Source organism: Cyprinodon tularosa, unplaced genomic scaffold (genome assembly GCF_016077235.1).
Source record: "Cyprinodon tularosa strain WSP-4 unplaced genomic scaffold, ASM1607723v1 ctg316, whole genome shotgun sequence".
Lineage (NCBI taxonomy): Eukaryota > Metazoa > Chordata > Actinopteri > Cyprinodontiformes > Cyprinodontidae > Cyprinodon > Cyprinodon tularosa.
Genome location: NW_024039026.1, coordinates 503658 through 526403, shown reverse-complemented (window position 1 = coordinate 526403; position 22746 = coordinate 503658). Strand labels below are relative to the sequence as shown.

The 22746-nt window shown below is 39.2% G+C and overlaps 2 protein-coding genes across 2 annotated transcripts in view; one reads left to right on the top strand and one right to left on the bottom strand.

The window, feature by feature from the left end:
- The window catches only part of crybg1a (crystallin beta-gamma domain containing 1a), a 64706-nt gene extending 54916 nt beyond the window's left edge, over nucleotides 1–9790 (top strand). The window contains exons 12-23 of the mRNA XM_038292737.1: nucleotides 1529–1671; nucleotides 1772–1898; nucleotides 1999–2144; nucleotides 3939–4065; nucleotides 4154–4183; nucleotides 4287–4399; nucleotides 4763–4895; nucleotides 4980–5119; nucleotides 5698–5821; nucleotides 6068–6226; nucleotides 7025–7187; nucleotides 9142–9790. Coding sequence (XP_038148665.1) covers nucleotides 1529–1671; nucleotides 1772–1898; nucleotides 1999–2144; nucleotides 3939–4065; nucleotides 4154–4183; nucleotides 4287–4399; nucleotides 4763–4895; nucleotides 4980–5119; nucleotides 5698–5821; nucleotides 6068–6226; nucleotides 7025–7187; nucleotides 9142–9230 — 1494 coding nt within the window. The 3' untranslated portion in view covers nucleotides 9231–9790. The remainder of the gene's footprint in view (nucleotides 1–1528; nucleotides 1672–1771; nucleotides 1899–1998; nucleotides 2145–3938; nucleotides 4066–4153; nucleotides 4184–4286; nucleotides 4400–4762; nucleotides 4896–4979; nucleotides 5120–5697; nucleotides 5822–6067; nucleotides 6227–7024; nucleotides 7188–9141) is intronic.
- Nucleotides 9791–11486: 1696 nt separating this feature from the next.
- Nucleotides 11487–22741, bottom strand: rtn4ip1 (reticulon 4 interacting protein 1). Its single transcript, XM_038292754.1, has 9 exons — nucleotides 22219–22741; nucleotides 20153–20304; nucleotides 19377–19445; nucleotides 17605–17729; nucleotides 17369–17417; nucleotides 16766–16902; nucleotides 15795–15978; nucleotides 11963–12055; nucleotides 11487–11874 (listed from the first exon to the last, which is right to left on the bottom strand). Exons 1-9 carry the CDS (start codon nucleotides 22499–22501, stop codon nucleotides 11755–11757), a joined length of 1212 nt encoding a protein of 403 aa, XP_038148682.1. The 5' UTR covers nucleotides 22502–22741; the 3' UTR covers nucleotides 11487–11754.
- Between the last annotated feature and the right edge of the window lie 5 nt (nucleotides 22742–22746).

Sequence of the window (22746 nt, the reverse complement as noted above, 5' to 3'; positions counted from 1 at the left end):
CAAATTGAAATGGGGAAACAAGAGAAAATACCATTAAGGTGAGGCAGATTTTGATCGATGGACTGCGTTTCTGGCCTAGACTCTCCAAACTAGTTAACCCCTTGAACCCTACGGACCCACCGGCGGGTCCAGCTGCTACGTGACCTCGTAATTTTACCAAACCCCCAGTATTGATGTAAAAAACATATTTGGCACAGTTTGGTGTCATTTATGGATAAATGTGCCAAAATGGCCTCTCCGCCTGATAAATTTCTCACTAATACCATTCTAAAATAAATATGATTCATCTGATTGAGTCCAAATTTGGTATTTTTTTACACAACATTTAGATTTGAAAGTCTGTACTACTTTTTTGTGCTATAAATAATATTTTGATAGTGTTTTGCAATGTTTATTTCAAAGAAAATTTTGGCGAGGTTCAAAAAATGCAAAATATTTTGTATTTTGTCCCTAATATTTCAGGCAGGGTCAAAGCTACAATGGTGCTGACACCAGAAAACCATTCTATGACATCTTACCTTTACAGACGTACCAAAAGTTTCTTCTTAAATCTAATAGCTTTGAGGCTATAAGTTATTTACTTTTGTGTGTTTTTGTCAGGCAGAAATTTATTTATACCCCCTTAGGGTTTAAGAGGTTAAGAACCTCTGTTTGTTTTTACCATTACACACATTTATTAGGAAGACAGGAGAGGTAAGTAAAAAAAAAAAGAGCTCTCAAGGTCAGTGTAAGACAGTTACAACAAAAAAAGCATATTATCGTCGCTACGTCTGCATAACAACTAGTGTTGCGCAGATGCGATTTTTTTGGCCCCGATATTGATACCTGATACCTGGCTGTGCAGTATCGGCCGATACCGATACCATCTGTTTGAAATTGATGCGTGTGTGTATATATGAAAAACTTCATACTACTTGGATGTAAAATAATTGCCATCATGGCTTTGTCAAGCTGCTGCCCACCTTTGTGAATCAGGAAAAAGGCTAATACAAAGTGAATCCAGTAGAACTTTTATTGCCTACCTGGAATGAATGACAATAGTTGAATAAACTTTTGGCTCCCAAAATGGTATTGGTGCCCTATTTCTTGGTACTCGCCAATACCGATACCACCATTTTAGTGCTGGATCGCAGCCCCGCCCAATACTGGTATCGGTATCGGTGCAATGCTAATAACAACCATTAGATATAACAAGCTGACTTCTTGCAAAAGGGATATTAGAAAAAAACTAACATCGTTTCTTTTCAAGTGCCTCAAATGTAAAAATGTTGAGTTTCTATAACTCTTCTTGGAATTATCTGGGTTTGTATGCTTTGAAAACTATGACCAAATATGCATATTTATACAAAAGATGCTAATCTGAACCTTTGCTGGTTGTCAGGTGATATGGAGAACGAGAAATATAAAACAAGATATAATTAATTTTTTAGCTCTAACAGATGGGAGCAACAGCATTTCTACATCAGATAGGAATGAACCAAAAACCACTAACTGTTACACAGATTTAACAGACTGCTCTTTACTTCAGGCTCTTGTTTTTGAGAAGCCCAACTTTGAAGGACAGTGTTTGGATTTGGATGGAGATGTCTACAACTTGCTGGAACAACAACAAACAGGCGGGAAGAACACAACTCTTAGTTCAGTGGGATCAGTAAAGATACTTGGTGGTCTGTAAGTGCCATTTAAAAATGGAAACCAGTCATTTTACTCTAGAATTTAAGGGGAAGTTTACTATAGATATTTATAAGATGTTTCTGTTTGATTCTTGAAGCTGGGTTGGATATCAGGATGCAGACTTTGAAGGTCAGCAGTACATCCTGGAAGAGGGTGAATATCCTCAGTGCAGTGAGTGGGGAGGATCTGAGGACGGGCTACTGTCCCTACGACCTGTACTTGGAGTAAGCATCAAATACATCACCTAAATTTTTATATTGGTTCATTTTTACACTTGAAATGTATTTTTTTATATGTATAATTCTTTGTTATGCTCTTTCCTAGGATTTCCTGTCTCCTCACCTGAAGATGTTCAAGGAGCCTGACTTCAATGAGCGCGGGATTCATACGAACCTGGTGGGTCCTGTCATTAGCATGGAGGATGTCGGCCACAGCACCAAAACCCAGTCAATCATCATCAATGCAGGAGTGTAAGTCAACCAGTTTCTGTTAAATTACAGCTGGGTAAAGTTAGGCTCAGGCAGGACAGGGTGTCCTCTGTGTACTTTGAGGGATTTGGGCGTGTCGGGTCTAAAGCCTGCATGAAAGGCCACAAAAAACATACACACCTAGTCACTCAGACAGCCTCAGAGGCAGTGATTTTTACAAATAATGAGGCAGATTATATGAACAATTAAAAAAATCTGGATGTTCCCTAAAGGCTGATATATTTTCACTGGAGACACACGATGTCCTGTGGACCTGATGCTGCTTCAGTTATTTCATCTGTGAAATTATAAAAATGTAAAACCTTTAAAAATGCTTAGATACAATTATGAACAATTGTTTGACAGGAAAATAATAAAAATGCATTGAAAAAAAGAGTAATTTTTTGTAGCCCATGTTATGCTTTTTATTTTTCCATTTCAGAGGAGTGTGTTTCTAGGAGAGACACTGCATTCAGCTGTTTGCAGCAGCTTTATGTTCTTTTCTCTTAATTGATGCTACCTCTGTAGCTGATTGTCTTTATTAATGGAATGCTTTATAGTTTATTTCATTAATCCTAAACCAGCCAGCGGGGAACGCTGACTGGCTTGCAATTGTTATATTTTTTATTCTTTCATAATTTTGCCATATTTTAAGAAACTGTAGGCCAGATCTATTTATATTTTGTCACCAAAACACCGTTTTCTATAATCCTCCTTCCCTAAAGGGGAGTTTTTCTACCTCCCTAGAAGCACTAAAGAGGAGATACTACCTCAATATTTGAGGGAGGGAGTTTTTCCAAGAGGATCGTTATTTATTTTATTGTCAGAACACTGTTTGTGTTTACTATATCTCAGGCGTGCTGTTTCTGTTAATGTCCCAATGAGCAGCTTTGATCTGTTTAAACAATTCTCTATATTTCTGTTTGCTTTACAGCTGCCTCGCCTCTTAGAACAACTCAGTGCTGCTTTTTATGATGTTAGTTTTTCAGTAAAGGCAGAGATTCATTAAGTGAACCAATCCAATCCCTACCGCTTCAGTGGCGGTTCTAGACCAAATGTACCAGGGGGCCAGGAGGGGGCCAGCGTGTTTTCATGGGGGCACAGAAAAGCATGAAATAAAAAACAGGGCAAGGGGTTTCAATATATTAAGAGAGAGCTACATGAAGTGAAATTTCTATTCAGTTATGTTTAATTAAAATTATATTTCTTATTAGGGCAATATACATTCATAATTTAGGAATTTTACATATTTTGGGCTTTATTTAAGTTAAAATGACCGTTGTCTATAGAATCAGAATAAGAAATCAAGAAAAAACTATAAATGCAGCTGTAAAAATTGGAGCATTTTTTAAATTTGTTTTGAAAACAACATTTAGCAGATGAAAACTGGGATCCTATCTCAATACCACTGAAGCTATCCCCTTATTGTTTTTAAACAATTAGTTAAACATAATTTTTAAAGAAAAAATAAGAAATTATATAGATCCAAAGGACCTATCAGTAACCATGTCTGTTCCAGCGCATCATTAGAATTTCTTTGAGTATTATGTCTTCAGTGCAGGAGCCATAACAGGGGCCAGGACATGATCTACAGGGGCACTGGCCCCCATTGGCCCCTGTCTAGAACCGCCCATGTACAGCTTATACTCAAAAACTGCATTAACATTTAAAATAGCTGATGCTATCTGCAAAATACACAAAACGTTAGAGATCCATGAGCTATGGTTGATGTTTCTATGCTTTTGAATGTGTTTAGTTATTGTATAACTGACTGTGTCTTATTTGGGTAAACTGCAGCTGGTTAGCGTTTGAACAGCCTGGGTTCAGTGGAGAGGTCTATGTTCTGGAGAAGGGTATGTACTCCTGCCCTGAGGACTGGGGGGCACAGAACTTCAGGATTTCATCCATACAGCCAGTCTTTCATGTAAGGATCTGTTTGGCTCTAGTTTAACAGTTTTCACTATTGTTATTTTCAACAGAATTCTCTAAGATTTCCCTCTTTTATTCTGCAGGACATGCTGATGGGAACTCCAAAGTTTAAGGTATTATATCTTCATTCACATCTTTTCTTTAAATTGGCATCATGGAAAGTCTTGGGGTGTTTTATTCTGCTTCCGTTTCTAAGGCTGTAAATGTGCGTTGCAGGTTCAGCTGTTTTCTGAACCAGACTTTCAGGGGAGGCTGCTGGCGCTGGAGGACAGTAAAGATGACCTGGATAGGGATTTCACTCCAAAGTCCTGTAAAGTGATGGCTGGCAGGTAAATGTTAAAATAATTTAGTAAATACATGAATTACAAACATTTATCAGAATTGTTGTGTAATTTATCTCCAAAAGCTTTACAGTCTCCTCCTCATCACTTTGTCTGCCTAGTTGTCATAGACTGCCAAACAAACATTGCTTTAAAGCGGATCTTTACATTTTCGGCAATAGTTGCAATAGTTGTCGTTTACTCAGTTGTTTGCAGTGATCAGTTTAAAATAAGTGTTAATAAGTTTTTTTTTACTTTTAGAAAAATCTTATTTTATTTTGGGTTCCTTCCATGACGTTTTCAGTTGACAGTTAGATGTAACAAAACTTAACATGATCATAGAACTAAATAAATCTGTGTTTTGTGTGTCAGCTGGGTGGCATATGAGGAAGCGACGTTTAAAGGGAACATGTACGTCCTGGAGGAAGGAGAGTACCCTAACACAGACGCCATGGGCCTCATGTCATCAGACTGTGTCCTTCGATCACTGCAGACAACCGGGCATGTGAGTATCCTCTTTGATTTGAGGTGAGGAGTTAGTCAATGTATCCAAAGCAGCGATTGTGAAGTAAACATTCTTCCTCTTTAGGCATTTTCCCTGCCCTATATCGTCTTGTTTAATAAAGTGGACTGCAGAGGTCGCAGAATGGCTTTGACGAACGGAACTGTAAATTTGCAGCATGGAGGCATGGATGCTCGTATACGCTCCCTAGTGGTGGAGGGAGGAATGTAAGTCAAACATTCCTGGATGTCTGGATTAAAATATTCCAATATTTTGCATGTCTGCATGAATATGGATTAAAAGAAGAGTGTTGGGAAAATTTATTTTTTCAGACCTCAAGCATTTTCAAACTATTAGATCCTTCCTTCTGTCCTGCATTCAGTTCTTCCTTCCCTCCTTTTCGCTTGTGTCATTCCTTCTCCCCTCCCTCCTCTCCTACCTTGTATTTTTTTCCTACATTGAGTGTTACCATACATTCTACTTCCCTGTCTTTTTCTCCTAATTTACTTTTGTCATCATTCCTTCCATTTGTGTTTCCTTTATGCCCCTCTTTCTTTCAATATTTCCTTTTGTCTTTCCTTTTTTTCCTCTTTGTATGGTAGTATCCTTTCTTCTGGCCTAGTTCTTTGCGTTTTGTCCAGTGTCCTTTCTTCCTCGCTTCCTTTGATACATCCTTAACCATTTAACGTTAAGTGTCTCATATTTGATACATTTTTGAGAATTTCAAAACATCAGCACAAATTTTTAGTCTAAAAAAGCTGAAATATATTTATACAAATCCGAAATATCTTGACATTCTCTATAGGTGGGTGCTGTATGAGGATAACAACTACAGAGGCCGACAGCTGTTTTTGCATCCAGGTAAAGTGCACGACTTTTGCAAGAACAGCGGCTGGCAGCGGATAGGCTCTCTCCGTCCGCTCATGCAGGTATGAAAGAAGTACCGTAATATGCGGTCAGAAACTGCGGTTAAAGAAATGCCACATATAGAGATACTGATAAATCTGATGTGACACACTATCAGAGGTTTAGAGATGATTCAGTGCATAGCGCATGGCTCAGTTAATAATTAATGTAATTCCAAATATTAATGAGAGATTACTTATCGTTTGTTAAGTATAATTACAGGGTGTAGACATATGCAGCCTAGTTATTGGCATGTTTCCCTCCAGCAGAAGCCGATGTATTTCCGTCTACGGAACAGGGAGACAGGATTTTTGATGTCTCTGACTGGAACGCTGGATGACATCAAACTGATGAGGGTCCAGGCTGTGGAGGAGACGGGCGGGGCTGAGCAGCTCTGGCTCTATCGGGACGGACAAATATCATGCAAGGTTTGCAACTTCATTACTACTGTACAGAATGCAATCAGCCCTCTTATCAACTAATATCAGTGTGTAGTTCCTAATGTTTGTTGCTTGCGTCAACAAAGCCATAAATCTCAATTTAGCCAGATGGTTGTCACTTTTTGTATTTAGGCATCAGTTCTTCAGTGACCTAAAATAGAGAAAAGAAAAAAAAAATTTGAAGATGCAGCTTCACCCTTTGGGCCAAACAGAACTATCATTCAATATAATTCAGTTTATTTATAGTTTATTTAGCGCCAATTCACAACATATGTCATCTCAAGGTACTTCATAGTTCACCAGATCATCCAGTATGGGGTTCAAGGAGACAGAAGTAGAGACGCAAAAAGCAGCTGTAAAGGGCAACCCCATCCAGGAACCACACAGCCAGGCAGATGAGCTCCGAGCCAACTACCATGTCAGAAGATGAAGAGAGCACATCCAGCCAGTAACAGTCAGAGAAACAGGACTACACTGGAAAACAGGCAGATCTCCAACATCTATAAACAAAGGTGTTAATGGCAGCAGCACAGCTTATATTTCTCTCCAGGATGGAGTCACAGCCAAACAGGAACAGACCAGATGAAGCTACTATAAGAAAAAGCAGAGAGAGCAGAACGTTACAGATTGAACTAGCAGACTCTGCAGAGTGGGAGAATAGAGATAGAATGAAGCAGAATGATGAAAAAGGGGACCCTATGTCCTCCAGAAGTCTAATCAATCCTTATCTTCTCTTTGTTTTGCTACATTGCATCTAATTTTTAATCTCCTCTTTTTTGTCTCCAGTTACTAGAGGAATACTTCCTGGATATTTCAGGCAGCATGGTGATGGCAGGTAGCCGACTTTGCATTTCTCCAGAGCCAGGCAAAGAGAGCCAGCAGTGGAGTGTCACACGGGATGGATTAGTTCGCACCAAGCTTGATGCAAATCTCATCCTGGAAATAAAAGGTCAGACACTTCCGTCTTTACTGAGTGATTAAACAGATCCATATAAAACAGGCATCAAGTGGCTTATTTTAATCTCTACATTCGCTGTATTGGGCTAAAATAATTTAAAGAACTACGTAATGTAGTATAATAACAAATACCAGTCTTTTTTTTTAAATATAGAGATTTTCCCCAACAGAATTAAATTAAAAGAATAAAATATATGTTTGTAGATCTTCTGTTCTCATCCCTAGGTTGGAAATAGTAAAATCATATAATACCGTATCTTCTGGACTCTAAAATGCACCCAAAAAGTTTTTTTGAAAACTGGAAATTTACAAAGGGCTATAAGCCACTGATATCTACTAAACTGTCCCCCACCAAACCTGTAGGGGGAGCTCGCCCCAGGAGTAGGGATGAAGAAGAACGCTAGTTCTCATTAGCTTTGTCACTACCCGATCCGTCCCGGAAGCACGATCCGTTCTGAACATGCGAGAACAGATCTACATCCGGGTTTCCATACATAATGTAATGATGTTATTAAAATTACTTATCTCTATCCTAAACTCACTAAAGAATGCTAATACACATCTTTAAAAAAATATATTTTATGACTTTTGTGAGACAATTTTTATGCTTTTTACATTTTCTTCGTTAAACTGCTTCTCTGATGTCATCATCAGACATGCTCAGAGCAGTCCGACAAAATATGATTAAACCATGTTTATCTGCATTTTAGTTTTTTTTCTTTCTTTAGATTACGCACTATACAGCATAAGGTTAAAACAAACAAAAACATAAAACTCAAAAAGCCTCAATCCAAAGCCGAAAAAGTTAGCCGCGGAAGTAGCGTAAGATACCATTTCCGATGCAGATCGGGCAGAAAGGAGTGAAAAAACTGAAAATAATTTTAAGGCATTTATATTCTCAGGAAATACATTATTAACCTTTAACACATTATATTTTAGTACTTTTGCTATTTTTGGGGAGGGAAAACGTCATTTAGGTCTTTTTAACAAAATAAAATCGAGGGCGACCCGGATGTATATGTGGATGCGCAAATGAGCTGATGGCTAATGCGCAGAACGGATTTTGCTTACGGCATGGACTGGGAAGTGACGAGAACTTCTAATGAAAGATGGAGCTTTGTTAGCTCTTTTTATTTAAGCTCTGCAGGAGTTGTGCATTTTCTTCATTGATTCAACAGCTTTAATGCAGCAAATAAATGTTAGAATGAGTGAATGAAAGACGTTTGTTCTCGGTTGTGCCTGCAGCCAGCCTGTGCTTTAGCTAAATAAAAGTCAGCCACTTCTTCTTAGATTTTTTACTTTGACTTCTGCCACCTTGCTGTTAGGAAAATATCCACAGAAAAGCCTCACCTTCATATAAGCTGTGCTTCAAGCTTGGGGGAAAAAGAGCAGCTCATATTCCAGAAAATATGGTATCCTATGGACAAAAAATTATTATAAAACCTTTAATGTTGGTGAACTGTTGTGTTTTTTTTAATGGAAACAGATTTGCTATAGCAGAAATTCAACAAAATGAATAACTTGTCTTTCATCTAAAAGTTATACTTTATTTAAGGCTGTAAACGACTTTTACTCAGCCGTACTGGAAGCAAAATGGCTCTTTTACAGGTTTCAGGCCCTGATTTATAACTTCGTTAGTTATAGTAATATTTTTCACTCTTCAATAAATGATTATAATTTGTAATTTATGACAAAAATATGCAAAGGTTTCACTGAGAATAAGTTTATCAGTTTATCTGTGTGCTGTCCAGCTCCTAGAGGTGATTCAAGTTGTTATCCAACAGCTCCACCTGCTGGTGTAAAAACAGTGGTGCACCAACTATATGTACCATGTAGCTTTGACTAGTCGAATAAATGCCACTATTAGATGGCAACTTTAAGCAATAAACCATTGCAAGGTTTTTGAAAGCATGGTTGTATTTTAACAGACAAAATATCTCTTCCAGGCGGTCATCAGTACGACAAGAACCAGATCATCCTGAACAACTTTGATGAAAGGAAGATGATCCAGAGGTGGACTTTAGAGATCCTGTGATCTGATGAGGTCTAACAAAAACAAACTTTTAAAAACTGAATTTATGCACATGTCCCAGATATTTTCACTTTTTCTCGCTTGTAGATGAGCTGGTTACTGTTTCCAAAGATGAATTGCATAAAAAGTTGCCTTTTTTAGCCTTCTGCAAAATCACTGTACAAAAAGATGTAAGGAAAACCCTGCCCTGTTTCAATGCTGCATACCTTCATCATATTCTGGTGTTTTTCTAAAATTTTTTCAACAACCTCTCATTTTCATGTGAATGTATTTTTATGTCACGGATGTTTCGACATGCTAACACTCCAGAAAGGTTTTCCTTGTGTACATTAAAGTGATCTTTTGTAAAATTTTGATATATTTCTAAAACACTCCAGGTTTTGACAAACTGTGCCTCTTTGTTCTATTGTACATAGTTTGCTTTAAATGTACAGGTTGATTTGAGATTGTAACAGAATTCCACTCAGAATGTTGTCCTGTAGTTGTTGTAAATATGTGAGAAAACATTTGGTGTTACAGGATGATAGATTTGAATAAAGATATGATTTTTCTGTTTTCTTGGATCTGTGCTCATTGAGATCTTCTTGAATACTTGCTTTTTCAGGGAACGTTTGCAGAAATAAAGTGAGGAAATCTTCAACAACTCAGTGATCAAAGTTGCTTGATCACTACCATTCAGTAATTCTAATTTTAATAACATTTTCTCCAAATCTCACTTAAAGCTTTTAAGTCTGATATCAAATCAGAAGCTTTAACTCCAATGATTAAAATGTCACTCATTTTAACAGCGACTCAGGTGGCTGTTTGGAAAAGTCGAGGAATTTTGAGTAGATGATGGAAACCGTTTCCCTTCCTTGTGTTCATTTTTTACCCACTTTCTACCATCAATGCCTTCCGTCTTGTTGTACTTCCTTAGCCCTCTTTTGCCCCAGTTCTTTTTTCAGCCCACCCACCTTTACTTCCTCTTACCTTTCTTCATTTATTGCTTCTCGCCTTTGCTGGAGGTACTTTTGTTCCTCCATTCCCTCCCTCATCTTTCCTTGCACCCTTCCTTTCTGCCCTGCTCATATTTTCTTCCTTGTATCTTATCTTTTTCATTTTTTGTGATCTTAGAAAAGTTTGGCTGAAAAGCAGTTTTGTCAAAATATTCAGCCTGATGAGGAAAACAATAAAAAAAAAATACACTAAGATTTTGGGATTAAAGATAATGATTAAAAATCCAATTGATTGATTCATTAATTCATTCAGTGTTACATTATTTAAAGGGGAAAGCTCTGCTGATAGGATGTTTAGGCAATGAGAAAACCTGCACCACCTGCAGGGGGAACAATCAGGGACTGGTGCCCCGATCTATGGAGGCTTAAACTGGCTCTGGGGATGTGGAATGTCACCTCACTGGCAAGGAAGGAGCCTGTGCAGGAGGGGGAGCAAACCGACTGGAAGTAATCAGGCTTCCACACAGCCTGGACTCTAGAACCCAGCTCCTTGGGAAAAGGCTTGGCTCTCGAACAGGGTGGCCAAAAAAACTCAAGGGTGGCAAGGCTTCATGGTGGACGAGATCTGCCCTGAGTACCTAAGAGCGATGGACATCTTCAGGCTATCGTGGCTGACTCACTGGTTCGCTGGCTCCCTCCTGTTGAGACCTACAGCATCCACTGGTGAGGTTCACTGGGCTCTGACATCTTTGTAGGATGCTTGACACCTCCCTCGGGAGGTGTTTAAGGCCCGTCCCACCGGGAGGAGGCCCAGGAGACGAACCAGGACACAATGGAAGAACTATGTCTCTCTGCTGACCTGGGAGAACTTTGGGCCCAAGTGTCTGAGGAAAGGGAAGTCTGAGAGTCTCTGCTGGGAATGCTTACCCAAATGAATGGGAAGATGACGACAATGTTTCAACTTAAAAAAATAATAAAGCAGCAGCGAAAGCAGCAGGAGGATCCATTGAGGTATATCATTAGCTGCATGATTACTTTGTTCGGATATCTGCCCCCATTCTAAAGTGCAGCTAGAAAAAGTATTCATACCCTTTAGATATTTTACCTTTTTTTAAATAAAGACAAGAAAAATCATTCAGTTTGTTACCATGTAACATGACTATCATGCAGTAGCAAAGAACTGCATGACAGTGATAGGAGAAATGAAACTAGAAACACTTTCTGTAAGTATTACTTGTCATGAAAAATGATGTAAGAATATTTCTTTGGTTATTATTTAAGAGAACCTTGATAAAACCATCGAGATTAAATGACCTAGAGAAGCTTTTTTTTTATTTTATTTTTTATTTCAAACAAATTATTTAAATATACCCAGCATATTGGAAGCAAATACTGTAACTGCAGCTGTTCTGCATCCGAGGCCATTTTTTAAGTAGAAAAAGTTGTTGCAGTTGCAGGAACCTCATTTAAGATTCCTTTTTTGACTTTTGCTCTGCTCGGTAGCGTGGGCTGTTGCATTGCTCTCATTTCGAAGTACTTTGTGTCACATTGTGCAAACACAGCCATATTATGTCCAGAGTCCATGCTAGACATCAACATCCCCCTTTTCTGACTTCCACCACTGTCTTTCCTCGGGCGTGGCCCTTCTCCACCTTCTCAAAGGCCTGAGGTACCTGGGAGAAGCTGAACGTCTCCTCCACCACGGCACGGATCTAACAGGAGAACAGAAAACATGAATGTTTGAATGAATGTGTCTTCCTGCTTGTAAAACTTGGGTTAATTAATAAAATGGCACCACACCTGTCCTGCATCCACCATTTCTCTAATCTCATCCAACGCTGGGCCGCTCGGCGCAAAGAAACCCCAGCGGTAGTGAACTCCTTTGACTAAATGCTGCAAAAGATTTAAAAAATGATTGAAATCCTTATAATAGATACAATAGTCAAGAATTATTAAAATAAAATACAATGTTTAAAATGTCAGATTCACCATTGTTCTCCTATTTCTAATCTTCTGTCAGGTAGGAATAAATTATACGAGCGCTGCAGAATAGATGTAGGATTCTTGCTCAATCAGTCAGCTGTTATCCAAACATATATATATATATATATATATATATATATATATATATATATATATATATATATATATATATATGTGTGTGTGTGTGTGTGTGTGTGTGTGGAAGCTATGTATATACCCCATGTACCTTTTCGTACCTCCTGTCTATTGAGCCGATGTGAAAAGTGAATTTCTCCACTCTGAGATCAATAAAGTCTATCTTCTTATCTTATCTTAATAAGCTGCATCATTATATATTATACAACTCTGTAATTATGAATGAAAATTTGATTCTATTAGTCAATAATTACAGATGGCATGTCGGTATCCATGGACACTGGTTACATTTTGTTATCATTTTGTGAAAAGAAAGGAGAGTTAGAAATCAATCTACTTTTAAAATAACCTCCAGAAGAGAAAAACGATCGCAGCTCCTTAGCTTTGTTATTACATTAAATGTGGAATATTTAGGTTTGGGTCAGTCTGACTTCGTTAAATTAGAGTTTCATCGGCAACATTTTATATATGTTTATGCGTTGTAAGAGAGATGATGAAGGAATGGCAGACTTGGGGCCGGATCTATCAAAGGTTTGCGTGTATAAAAATGTGAGCTATTTCACTGCGCACGCTAAAAAATTTACAAACTGATCTATCAACAGCGTGCTAAAAGGATTTGGTCTTTAAAACGTGCTAAATAGCGCCTCTTATCCATTTAGTACTTTTTCTGCAATGAATATGCAATATGGGGCGTTTACACGCAAAAGTGCGTCTTGTGGGAGGAGAACATGTAAATATATTAATTTAGCACTCGCAAAGTGATTTATTAAACCTGAAAGCAATTTTGCTAACGGTATCTGACTTTATATTTAACATGTTTCAAAAGAACGTGCAAATGGTCTGTATGCGTAATTGCGCACACATGGCAGCGGTTACTGTTGCAAGAAGGAGACAAGGAAATGAAGCAAGGAGACGCAGAGAACGCATTTTTTCACTCCGTGTGGATATTTTTGGAATGAACGAGGAAACGATCATCAAAACATATCGTTTATCCAGCATTGCCATTTTGGAGCTGTTGGGGGAACTTCGAATGGATTTGGAGCCAGCCACAAGGAGGACCCACGCAATACCAGATATCACAAAACTCCTTGCAACATTGCACTTTTTTGCATCTGGGTCATTCCAGCGTACGGTTGCAGCGAGAGCTGGGATCTCCCAATCTCGTTTTTCAGAAGTGCTGTCCGACGTTCTAAATGCCATGTCGCCCTGACGCCCTACCGGAGAACCCCGACCTCCCCCCTGCACCTGTGGAGCAACATGCCAATGCTGCGGGGATGCGTAATCTCATCCACAGTCACTTCTTGTGAGCCATTTGGTATGTGCATTTTTCTACAGGCCTATACAAAACACCTGTTTTTTGTTTTTTTTCTACTGCAGTGAAGTAGAAATTCAGCCACATACCACCTTAGGGAATAAAGGTTGCCAAGAAGAAATTTAAATCGTACAGTGACACCCCCACCCCCTCCAAAAAATAAAAATAATAATATATATACTTATTTATTATTATTTTTATTTATTTTTTTTTTGGAGGGGGTGGGGGTGTCACTGTACGATTTAAATTTCTTAATGCACTAGTTTGTACAAACTACAAACTACTTTGCCGCAAACCACAAAACGTGCAAAACCATCATTTAAATAGGCCGTCTCCAACAGTTTTGCACCTGCCACCAGTTACGCAATCACTCTTGTTAAATCACCCGCAAACCATGGTTCAGCCCCTTGCGCAAAATTACAGTTTGCGAGCGCAAATTACTGCACGCAAAATTGGATCTTGATAAATCCGGCCCTTGGTCTGAAGTTGTATAGTACAGGTGTGTCTGTGGAGTTGTCGTGTTGGTACAGCATTTACATCATATTGTTGCATCTCTTGCCTTCATCAGTTGTTTTTATTGACCGTTTTCAGATTTTCTTTTTAGATTATTTTTAATAATAATAATAATAATTGAACTTTCTTGATCTCACAATGGTGACATTTACCTCTGCATTTAACCCATCCCCTTGGGGAGCAGCAGGCTGCCATCATGGGGCGCCAGGGGAGCACTGTGGGGTTAAGGGTCTTGCTCAGGGACCTTCTTAGAGCACAATCGCACTTCTCTAACCCACTAGACACACTCTCCCCCTAGGGATAAACTCTTGTTTTTGTTCTCCACAGAAATCTTAAGCGAAAGGCAAAAGATTTATACGATCTGAAGAGAAACAAGATAGCACTGTTAATTATTTCACTGCTCGGCTTTTTGCTGATCCTTAAATTCTGCTGCAGTCAGGTCAGGAGTGCATTGACCCGCAAACCTTTAACATTTTTTCTTCTTCATCTTCAATGCCATTTCTATGAATGAACATCTGCATGTTTATTCACAGAGGCGTGGGAATTCATACCCATACACGGAATTATTGGGTCGGTCGTTACATAGATTTAAATTTCTCTGGAATGCATGCTCACTCATTAGGTGGACTTCATTGTTGAATCTGACATGTTGCATTTGTAAAAGGCAATGGTAGGAGAAAAAATAGGAGAAATTTAAAAATCTCTTTATTGTCCCATAATGGGGACGTGGTAGATAGAAAACTTAACCAATCTGACTATATGATATGATCAGATTGTCTCTCTAAAGTGCCTTGAGATTACATGAGTTGTGAATTGTTGCTATATAAATAAACTGACTAAATTAATTATAAAGAAATAGTTCAATCACAGAATTATAAATTTTAATGTGCCATTAACAGCAGATCAACATCTAACATCCAGATGAAGAAGCCATTTTTAGCATCATGATACTTTTGACTGTATTGTCAAACTATTGTTTTGCTTCCCATCACTGAGTAGCGCATGTTTAATTTCAAGAGTTTATTGTTTAACTGAGCTAAAAAAAAAGACAAGTAAAGTGATGCACAGCGGTGCAGACTGTGCACAGTTAACCACAGAGAACATAGACAGGATACATCTGTGGTGGGCTTATCTGGATTTGCACCAACCTTAGTACATTTAAAGATTTTTAGTTGTTAAAAAATGTGTGAATAATCACAATGATAACAACACATAGACAAGAAAGCATGAATATAAAACTGTTGCTTCCTCTTTAATGTGAGAACAAACTGAGACGCTTTTCCACACACTGTAAGGTGATTCTTGGCATAGGTTAACATCCACTGACTTCTTTTTCAATGTTTGCATGGCTGCATGTAGCTTTCTGACAAGCAGGATGTAAGCAACAATACGTAGCAGCAATCTACCAATCCTGCTTTAGCAACGTAATGTCCCGACTTAAACCATAAAACAGGCTTAAATTGGCAGGCAACCAGATTTTGCTCACTTTTTTGAAGTGGAGTCACAGAAATGACACAGATTTCTGCCAATTTTAACCTGTTCTATTGTTGCCATGACTAAGATGATGTAAGACATATTCAAATAAATAAATATAATTGTTTTTTTGTTTTTTTTTTGCCACAGACAATAATCATTTTTTAATTTAATGACCAACACATTTTAAACATACCATCATTGGATGAGAAATACCTTTATGGCTTTGGTGGCGACTGTAGCAGCAGTCTTCATCATGCCATCAGCTATACCCAGCCGGTCTGTATTTAGCAGGAAAGGTGTTACAAGGGTGACATATTTGGCTCCGGTCCATGGCTTAAGCAGGCCAAGGGCCCACCGCTCAGTGTCCCCCCCAATATTATCAAGGATCAGGTCAAATCTAAGTGTGCAAGAGACAAAAATAGAAACAATGACTGATGACCACTCATAAGTATTTGGTTAGAACTAATTCAAGGTGTAATGCTACGTTCACATCGGATGCACTTTGGGCATCGAAGAAGTGCCTCCTGCTTCCTTTTTGATGCTTGTCCAAAATTGAGTTCTGATGTGAAGCTAGAGTCAGAACTGATGCACGATGGGAGGAGCTACCAGCAGATGGCCGCTCACACTGAGCCTGGTTCTGCTAGAGGTTTCTTCCTGTTAAAGGGGAGATTTTCCTTTCCAAAGTCACTACAAGCATGCTTAGCATGAGGAACAGCATTCGAGTCAATGAGTCGATGCAATCAACTGGTTTTCCTTAGATAAAAACTTTGAATCAATTTGACTGGATGATCAGGTGAACTGTAAAGTGCCTTGAGATGACGTATTGTGAATTGGCGCTATATAAATAAACTGAATTGAATCATAGCGTTCTTCATCAGCAGTGCTGTGTCTGAATCCCTGCCAGCTCCCAGATCAGCTTCTCTGATTGGCAGCAAACATTTAAATTTTCCAACACCAGCATGTGCTGCTTCTGAAGCGCGGCATGCGCCTCAGATGCTCAGAAGCTCCTGAGGTGTTGCTTCTGCTGCTGGAGAAGCGCTGCAGGACATTTTGATGCACGTCAACCATTGACTTTGCATGTAAAATAGCTGCTTGCTTCTGCTACTCAAAGTGTGTTAGGTGTGAATGCAGCAAAAGAAAGTCACATTTGGTTTAAAAAATAAAAAATAAATAAAAGCACTTGCTTCTCAAGAAGTCTTAGCGGTTCTTCAACAGGTCCAGCTGTGTAGTCGACCACATGGTCTGCTCCAAGGTCTCTGACGAACTGCTCGGCATTGTGGGAGCAGGTGACTGTTACATGAGCTCCCCATGCCTTCAGCATCTAAAGTTTAAGAGAGTTTAAGCTTCAAACATCATTGAACTAGCAGGGCTTTCCCACTCATTCAAAAAGTGCTAATACACTGGAGCTTTATTCACCCAGCTATTGTTATCAACATTCAGAGAATTATTCACTGATATGCAGATTAGTAGGCAACGTGGGACCAAGGTCTTTGCCAAGTCCCACTGCTCTGAAGGAAACTGGAATCAAACCTAAACCTCTTTCTACTGATCCACAGCCCATCTATATACACCTTTATACAATACCTAATCAAACACTTTTGGTATTTCCACAATGAAAAATGTATGAAAATAATGCAAAGAAATCAAACTAAGAAAATACCTGTTTTGGAAATATATGTGATTAACTGATGAGAAAAAGGCTGTATCATTGATATACTTATAAAATATCCTCTACTAGACACTGGGAGTGTTAAAGTTACTGTGTTCATCTATGAACAGATTCACACCTGAATTGCAAATGTTCCAACTCCCCCAGATCCCCCAAGGATCAAAACTCTGCAAAGATGGAGAGCAGAAAAAAAATATTCAGTTGAAAATGCTGAATAAATCTAAATTTGCAGCTTATCTCATTAGAACTGGTGTTTAAACGACAGTGAGTTTTACCAAGCCGACCCGCAAATATTTTTTCCTCATCATAGGAGCAACCAGGCTTTGGTTTGGAGGTGATCTGTGTTTCTCTCACCGTTTTTTGACACAGTTGTCCTTACGGAGGCCACCTGTGTTCACCAGCGCAGACCAAGCAGTGGTCGCCACGCAGGGTATGGCTGCTGCCTCGGTGTGACTCATCGACTTTGGTTTGTGGGATATCTGAACAGAACACACGGGAACCGTTGTTTCAGTTACTCTTCCCTTAGTCAGACTATAATGATGAAATAGCTATGCTTTACAGTTCATTTATACTGACTTCCACAAAGAAATGTTATTACTGAGTCAAATAGGAAACCAATAAGTTACTAAACTAACTCCAAAAAAGTGAAGAAGAAAAAAACAGACCTGGCTGACCAGGTAAGCCAACAATAACCATAAAGACTCCTTTTCAGAGGCATAGGCCAGTATCGGGTATTGCAGGCTAATAAAGACCACAATGACTCCTCGTTACTAAGGGGTGGACCTGTTGTTCTGGTTCAATTTGCACAAACACAAGGCTTTGTTGGGCTACTCTATAAAGTTTGGAACACCACGCAAATCCAGACATTTTGAATTGAAAAACCTTCCAGGATGGGAAGCAAAACATCTTCAAACTTTAAAAAAAAGTCATTTTGATTGGCTTTTTTAATTTTTTTGGAATGACTATATATGACTTAGCCTGACGTAGTCCTACTCAATTCTAGTCAGAATATGAGTCTGATACTGCTCCATAGAGCTGTGATAATGGGGCGTGTTTCGAACGAACAAGGAAAAAAAATGCCTCTGCACTCAATTGGATAGACCTACAACCAATAAGAGCAACGGAGTGCGTGGCGTATGTTAAGCGACGCATAGTTGTTGTCAACAAAAATCAAAGCGTGCAGTTGCACGCCTAGAATAAGAAGATGAGCCTTGATCGCGTTTCTCTGTTCCTCTTTTAAAACTAATTTGCTGTCGATATCTTCTAGAACAGACCTAATAGCAGAATCTACACACCTCAACTCTCCAGCGGCAGCCATTGTTGTCACACAAGCACGCTTTGGTGACGTGGTTGATTACATTACTGTTGATCATCTGTCCATCATCGTATAAAGCCCGCCCTGACAATTTGATTGGCCCGCCAGATATTGTGCGAGCATACTCGCGCTACTACTGAGCAATGCCAGACCGAACTTCCCGACCTCAAACGTTGTGGGCGGGACTAAGCTCGGAATGGCACCCAGGCTATGTATGACTAGCCTCGTGAGACCATCCTGATCTCGCGAGCTTTTAAGGTTTCACTCGCAGATCAGTCTGGAGACTCTCCGTTAAAGAAAATTTGGAGCCGTTCACCAAACGAACTTCCAATCAGCGTTGGCTTTGAGCCGTGTTGAGGTGTGAAGAAACGAGAAGCGCGACAGTTCAGTCTAAAGAACATGGCGGCTTCAGCCGATGAAACTAGTGTTAGCTTGGCTATCGAGCAAGTTTTATCGGAATTACAGAGTATTTCTTTACTGAAAGAAGAGCAAAACACTGCTCTGGAGGCTTTTCTCAGAGGAAAATATGTTTTTGCTCTTCTCCCGACTGGTTTCGGCAAGTACGTCATATGCTTTGTTGATCTGATTGGTTTATTTGGCCCGTCTATCACCAACATAGGCCAATCAGCTAACCAGTATTTTCGGCCCTTCCCAGCAAATCCAGCAAATCCATCTGGCGGAGTCAGGTTAATGTATGACATGGATGACTGAGAATCTTCATCACTAAACTAACCAATATAATCAGAAAAGCTTAACTCATTGTTGATATAGCCTATCTATACCAAGAAAGCTTCAGGAATTAAATACATACCTCATTGGCGCTTAGAACCACAAACTCGGCCAAACTGCCCTGCTTCCACGGGGGGATCGCTCCCCACACCTGGAGGAGAAACACACCAACAATGGAGAATAATAACACTTGTTTATACTTTAACAGCTAGGTTTTCTTATAAGCTTTCATGGTAGTACTGGTTGATTTCTCTTTTTTTTTTTTTTTTTTTTTTTTTACAAGCTTATTAGCGATTTGATGATTCCTTAAAGATGATTTCCTAGAGTAGTATGTGAGAAAGCACCCAAAGTCCACAGAAAACCGTTGCAGGTCATTTGAGCAGCCAAGAGAACTATTAGTCAAGGACTTTTCAATATTACTTAAATTGCAGGATAAGTTTACACAGCAATGTTTCACACATAAACACTCTGAGCAAAAAGGTTACATAGAATTATGGTGAGAAAAGCAGAAGCTGACCTAGTAGAGATCAAACTTTTTCAAATAACCACAGACTTGTAAAAAAAAGAGGTAAAGTTTCTGAAAATGTTGCCTCATGTTTACAATGCTGATGGCAAAAATATTCAAAGCTACAGTGTGAAACAAATAAAAGTCACAACCTTAAAGGAAAAACTAGTCAACGTATCAGAACTGATGTTACATTGCTGCTATTTATCACATAGAATAACCTATAAACATGTCAGTTACAGCTGCTTCTTATAGAATTTGGAAACTATTGATAAGATGTTTTAAAATACAACAATGACTACCAAGTCGACTCTCATAAACAATGGTGTCTGTGCTTTAGTACTTTCTTCTACCTCATCCCTCTCTTTGAAGTACTTCACATCCAGGCCACACTCCATGATGACACCAGACACGTCTCTTCCCAGAATGAGAGGGAACTCGGTGCCCGACTGCATGATGTTCATAGGGTCTCTTTTTATCGCCATCGTAGAAGAGCCGTAACCACCTGTAGGTGACAAAGCAGTCTCTTGTTTTAGACTTAGACTTAACTTTTTTGTCATTTTGTATGCACAGAGTGTGAAAAAAACCTTTCATGACATTTCCATTTCTTAAAGGAATAGTACACCCAAAACATGATTAGCCTTCATTTTCTACTCACCCCCATGCTGAACAACACCCTGGAGTACTTTTTTGATATCTCAAATGCATCTGGAGATCTGGGAGGCTTCTTGCTGTCTGCTGACATTCAAATAATGGAGGTCTATGGTGACCGAGACAGAAAGGTCCATAAAAGTCCACAAAAAACGTGTCAATATTCCTCCATACTGCTCGTCCAATGTATTCCAAGTGTCCTGAGTGGGTAGCATCCAGAATTTACTCGAAACGAAGTCATTTAGAATGTTTTTAGAGCATAAACAGTAGTGTATAGGATTTCCTGAAAGCGCGCACATGCGCGATCACGACGCTACGGAAGCCGGCAGACCAAACCAGATGAAAGTGCGCATTCAGCGTCTGCTCTTCCAATAATGCAAGCGTAGAAGAAGAAATGTGCCATTTACCTGTGCAAAGAAAGAAACAACGAAAGAAAAATGTCTGAGGACTTCAGTGTTGAGGAAGAGCATGAGTTCTTTGCCGAGCTGAATGCGCTGGTTTGGTCTGCCGGCTTCCGTAGCGTCGTGATCGCGCATGTGCGCGCTTTCAGGAAATCCTATACACTACTGTTTATGCTCTAAAAAAATTCTAAATGACTTCGTTTCGAGTAAATTCTGGATGCTACCCACTCAGGACACTTGGAATACATTGGACGAGCAGTATGGAGGAATATTGAAACGTTTTTTGTGGACTTTTATGGACCTTTCTGCCTCGGGCGCCATAGACCTCCATTATTTGAATGTCAGCAGACAGCAAGAAGCCTCCCAGATCTCCAGATGCATTTGAGATATCAAAAAAGTACTCCAGGGTGTTGTTCAGCATGGGGGTGAGTAGAAAATGAAGGCTAATCATGTTTTGGGTGTACTATTCCTTTAAGGTGCAGCAGTGATCAAATGTAAGTAGGGAGAAAAAAGGACATGGTGATAAAAAAAAAGGCATTGATATGGAAGTTCAGTGCATTAAATATATATGGTGCAATTATGCAGTGTTTTGTTTTGGTGGTGTCAGTGTGATGCAGAGTCTGTGACATGATTTGGAGTTTTTTCAACATTCAGCTGTCTGATGGCAGTGGGGAAGAAGCTGTTTCAGAATCTGCTGAACATGCAGAGAATAATGCAAAGCCTCTTCCCAGAGGGCAGCAGGGAGAACAGTCCATGGTAGGGGGGTGAGGGGTCATTGATGATGTTACGGGCTCGGGACACGCAGTGCCGGAATGTAATGTCTTTTATGGAGAGAAGAGGAGCCCAGACGATCATCTCTGCTGTTCTCACTACAGCAGAGATGATCATAGTGGCTCCTCTTCCCTCCATAAAAGCAAAAAGTCTGTAATCAGTCCAGGAGGAAGAATTGTCAGAAATACTAAAGGAAACACTGAAACAAAGAGATCTTGAACAGATCATACAGGAAAAAAGAAACTGCACAAATTTCTCGATTATGGGGTAAAATATCATAATATGACAAAAAAACAAAAGTCAACATAAAGGAAAAGTTATTGAAGTATATATATATACATATACATATACATACATACATACATACATACATACATACATACATACATACATACATACATACATACATACATACATACATACATACATACATACATACATACATACATACATACATACATACATACATACATACATACATACATACATACATACATACATACATACAATTTAATTTAATTTAATTTAATTACTTAATTATATACTCTAATATTTTTCTTTTTTAAACCGGCCTCTGGCTGGAGGTTTAAACTCACCCCTCATGCTGACATCCAGTGGATTCAGTCCAGCTGCAAACACTTTTACTATCACCTCATTGGGATAGTTGATAACGGGGAAGCTGGCGTTATTTGTGAAGCGCAGCACTTCATTGTTTCCATACTTATCAATAACCCAAGCGGGCATCACTGTCATGGCTCTGCTGGAGCTCCGGATCAGTCTACATGGGTGTCTGAGCCAAGCAGGGAGTCTGTGTTCAAGGACGGATTTACTGAGGTTTAACAGCAACCTTCTGTTCGTCAAATATCTAACAGAACTCATGTCTCTATAGAAAATAAAATGCTCCGTCTGCTAAACAGTCAGGCAGGTCTAAATTAGTTAGTGGTTAACAAATCTACGTTCTTACCGACGACATCTAGTGTTAATAAAAAGCATGCTTGGTATTTAATATATAAAAGACAGAGCAATTCGAATGTTTTAACAATTTCAACACAACGTCCTATTCTTTACTACTTCGCTTCCTCTTCCCGGCACGATCGGCGCCTCCACCAATCAGAGCGCTGCTT

Excerpts from the sequence above, each read along its gene's own strand:
- rtn4ip1 (XM_038292754.1), bottom strand. The coding sequence starts at position 22,501 with ATGAGTTCTGTTAGATATTTGACGAACAGAAGGTTGCTGTTAAACCTC. Across the intron at positions 12,056-15,794 it reads TCGCCACCAAAGCCATAAAG|CATTTAGTCAAAGGAGTTCA; the intron begins GTATTTCTCATC and ends AATCTTTTGCAG. Across the intron at positions 11,875-11,962 it reads AAATGGTGGATGCAGGACAG|ATCCGTGCCGTGGTGGAGGA; the intron begins GTGTGGTGCCAT and ends TTCTCCTGTTAG.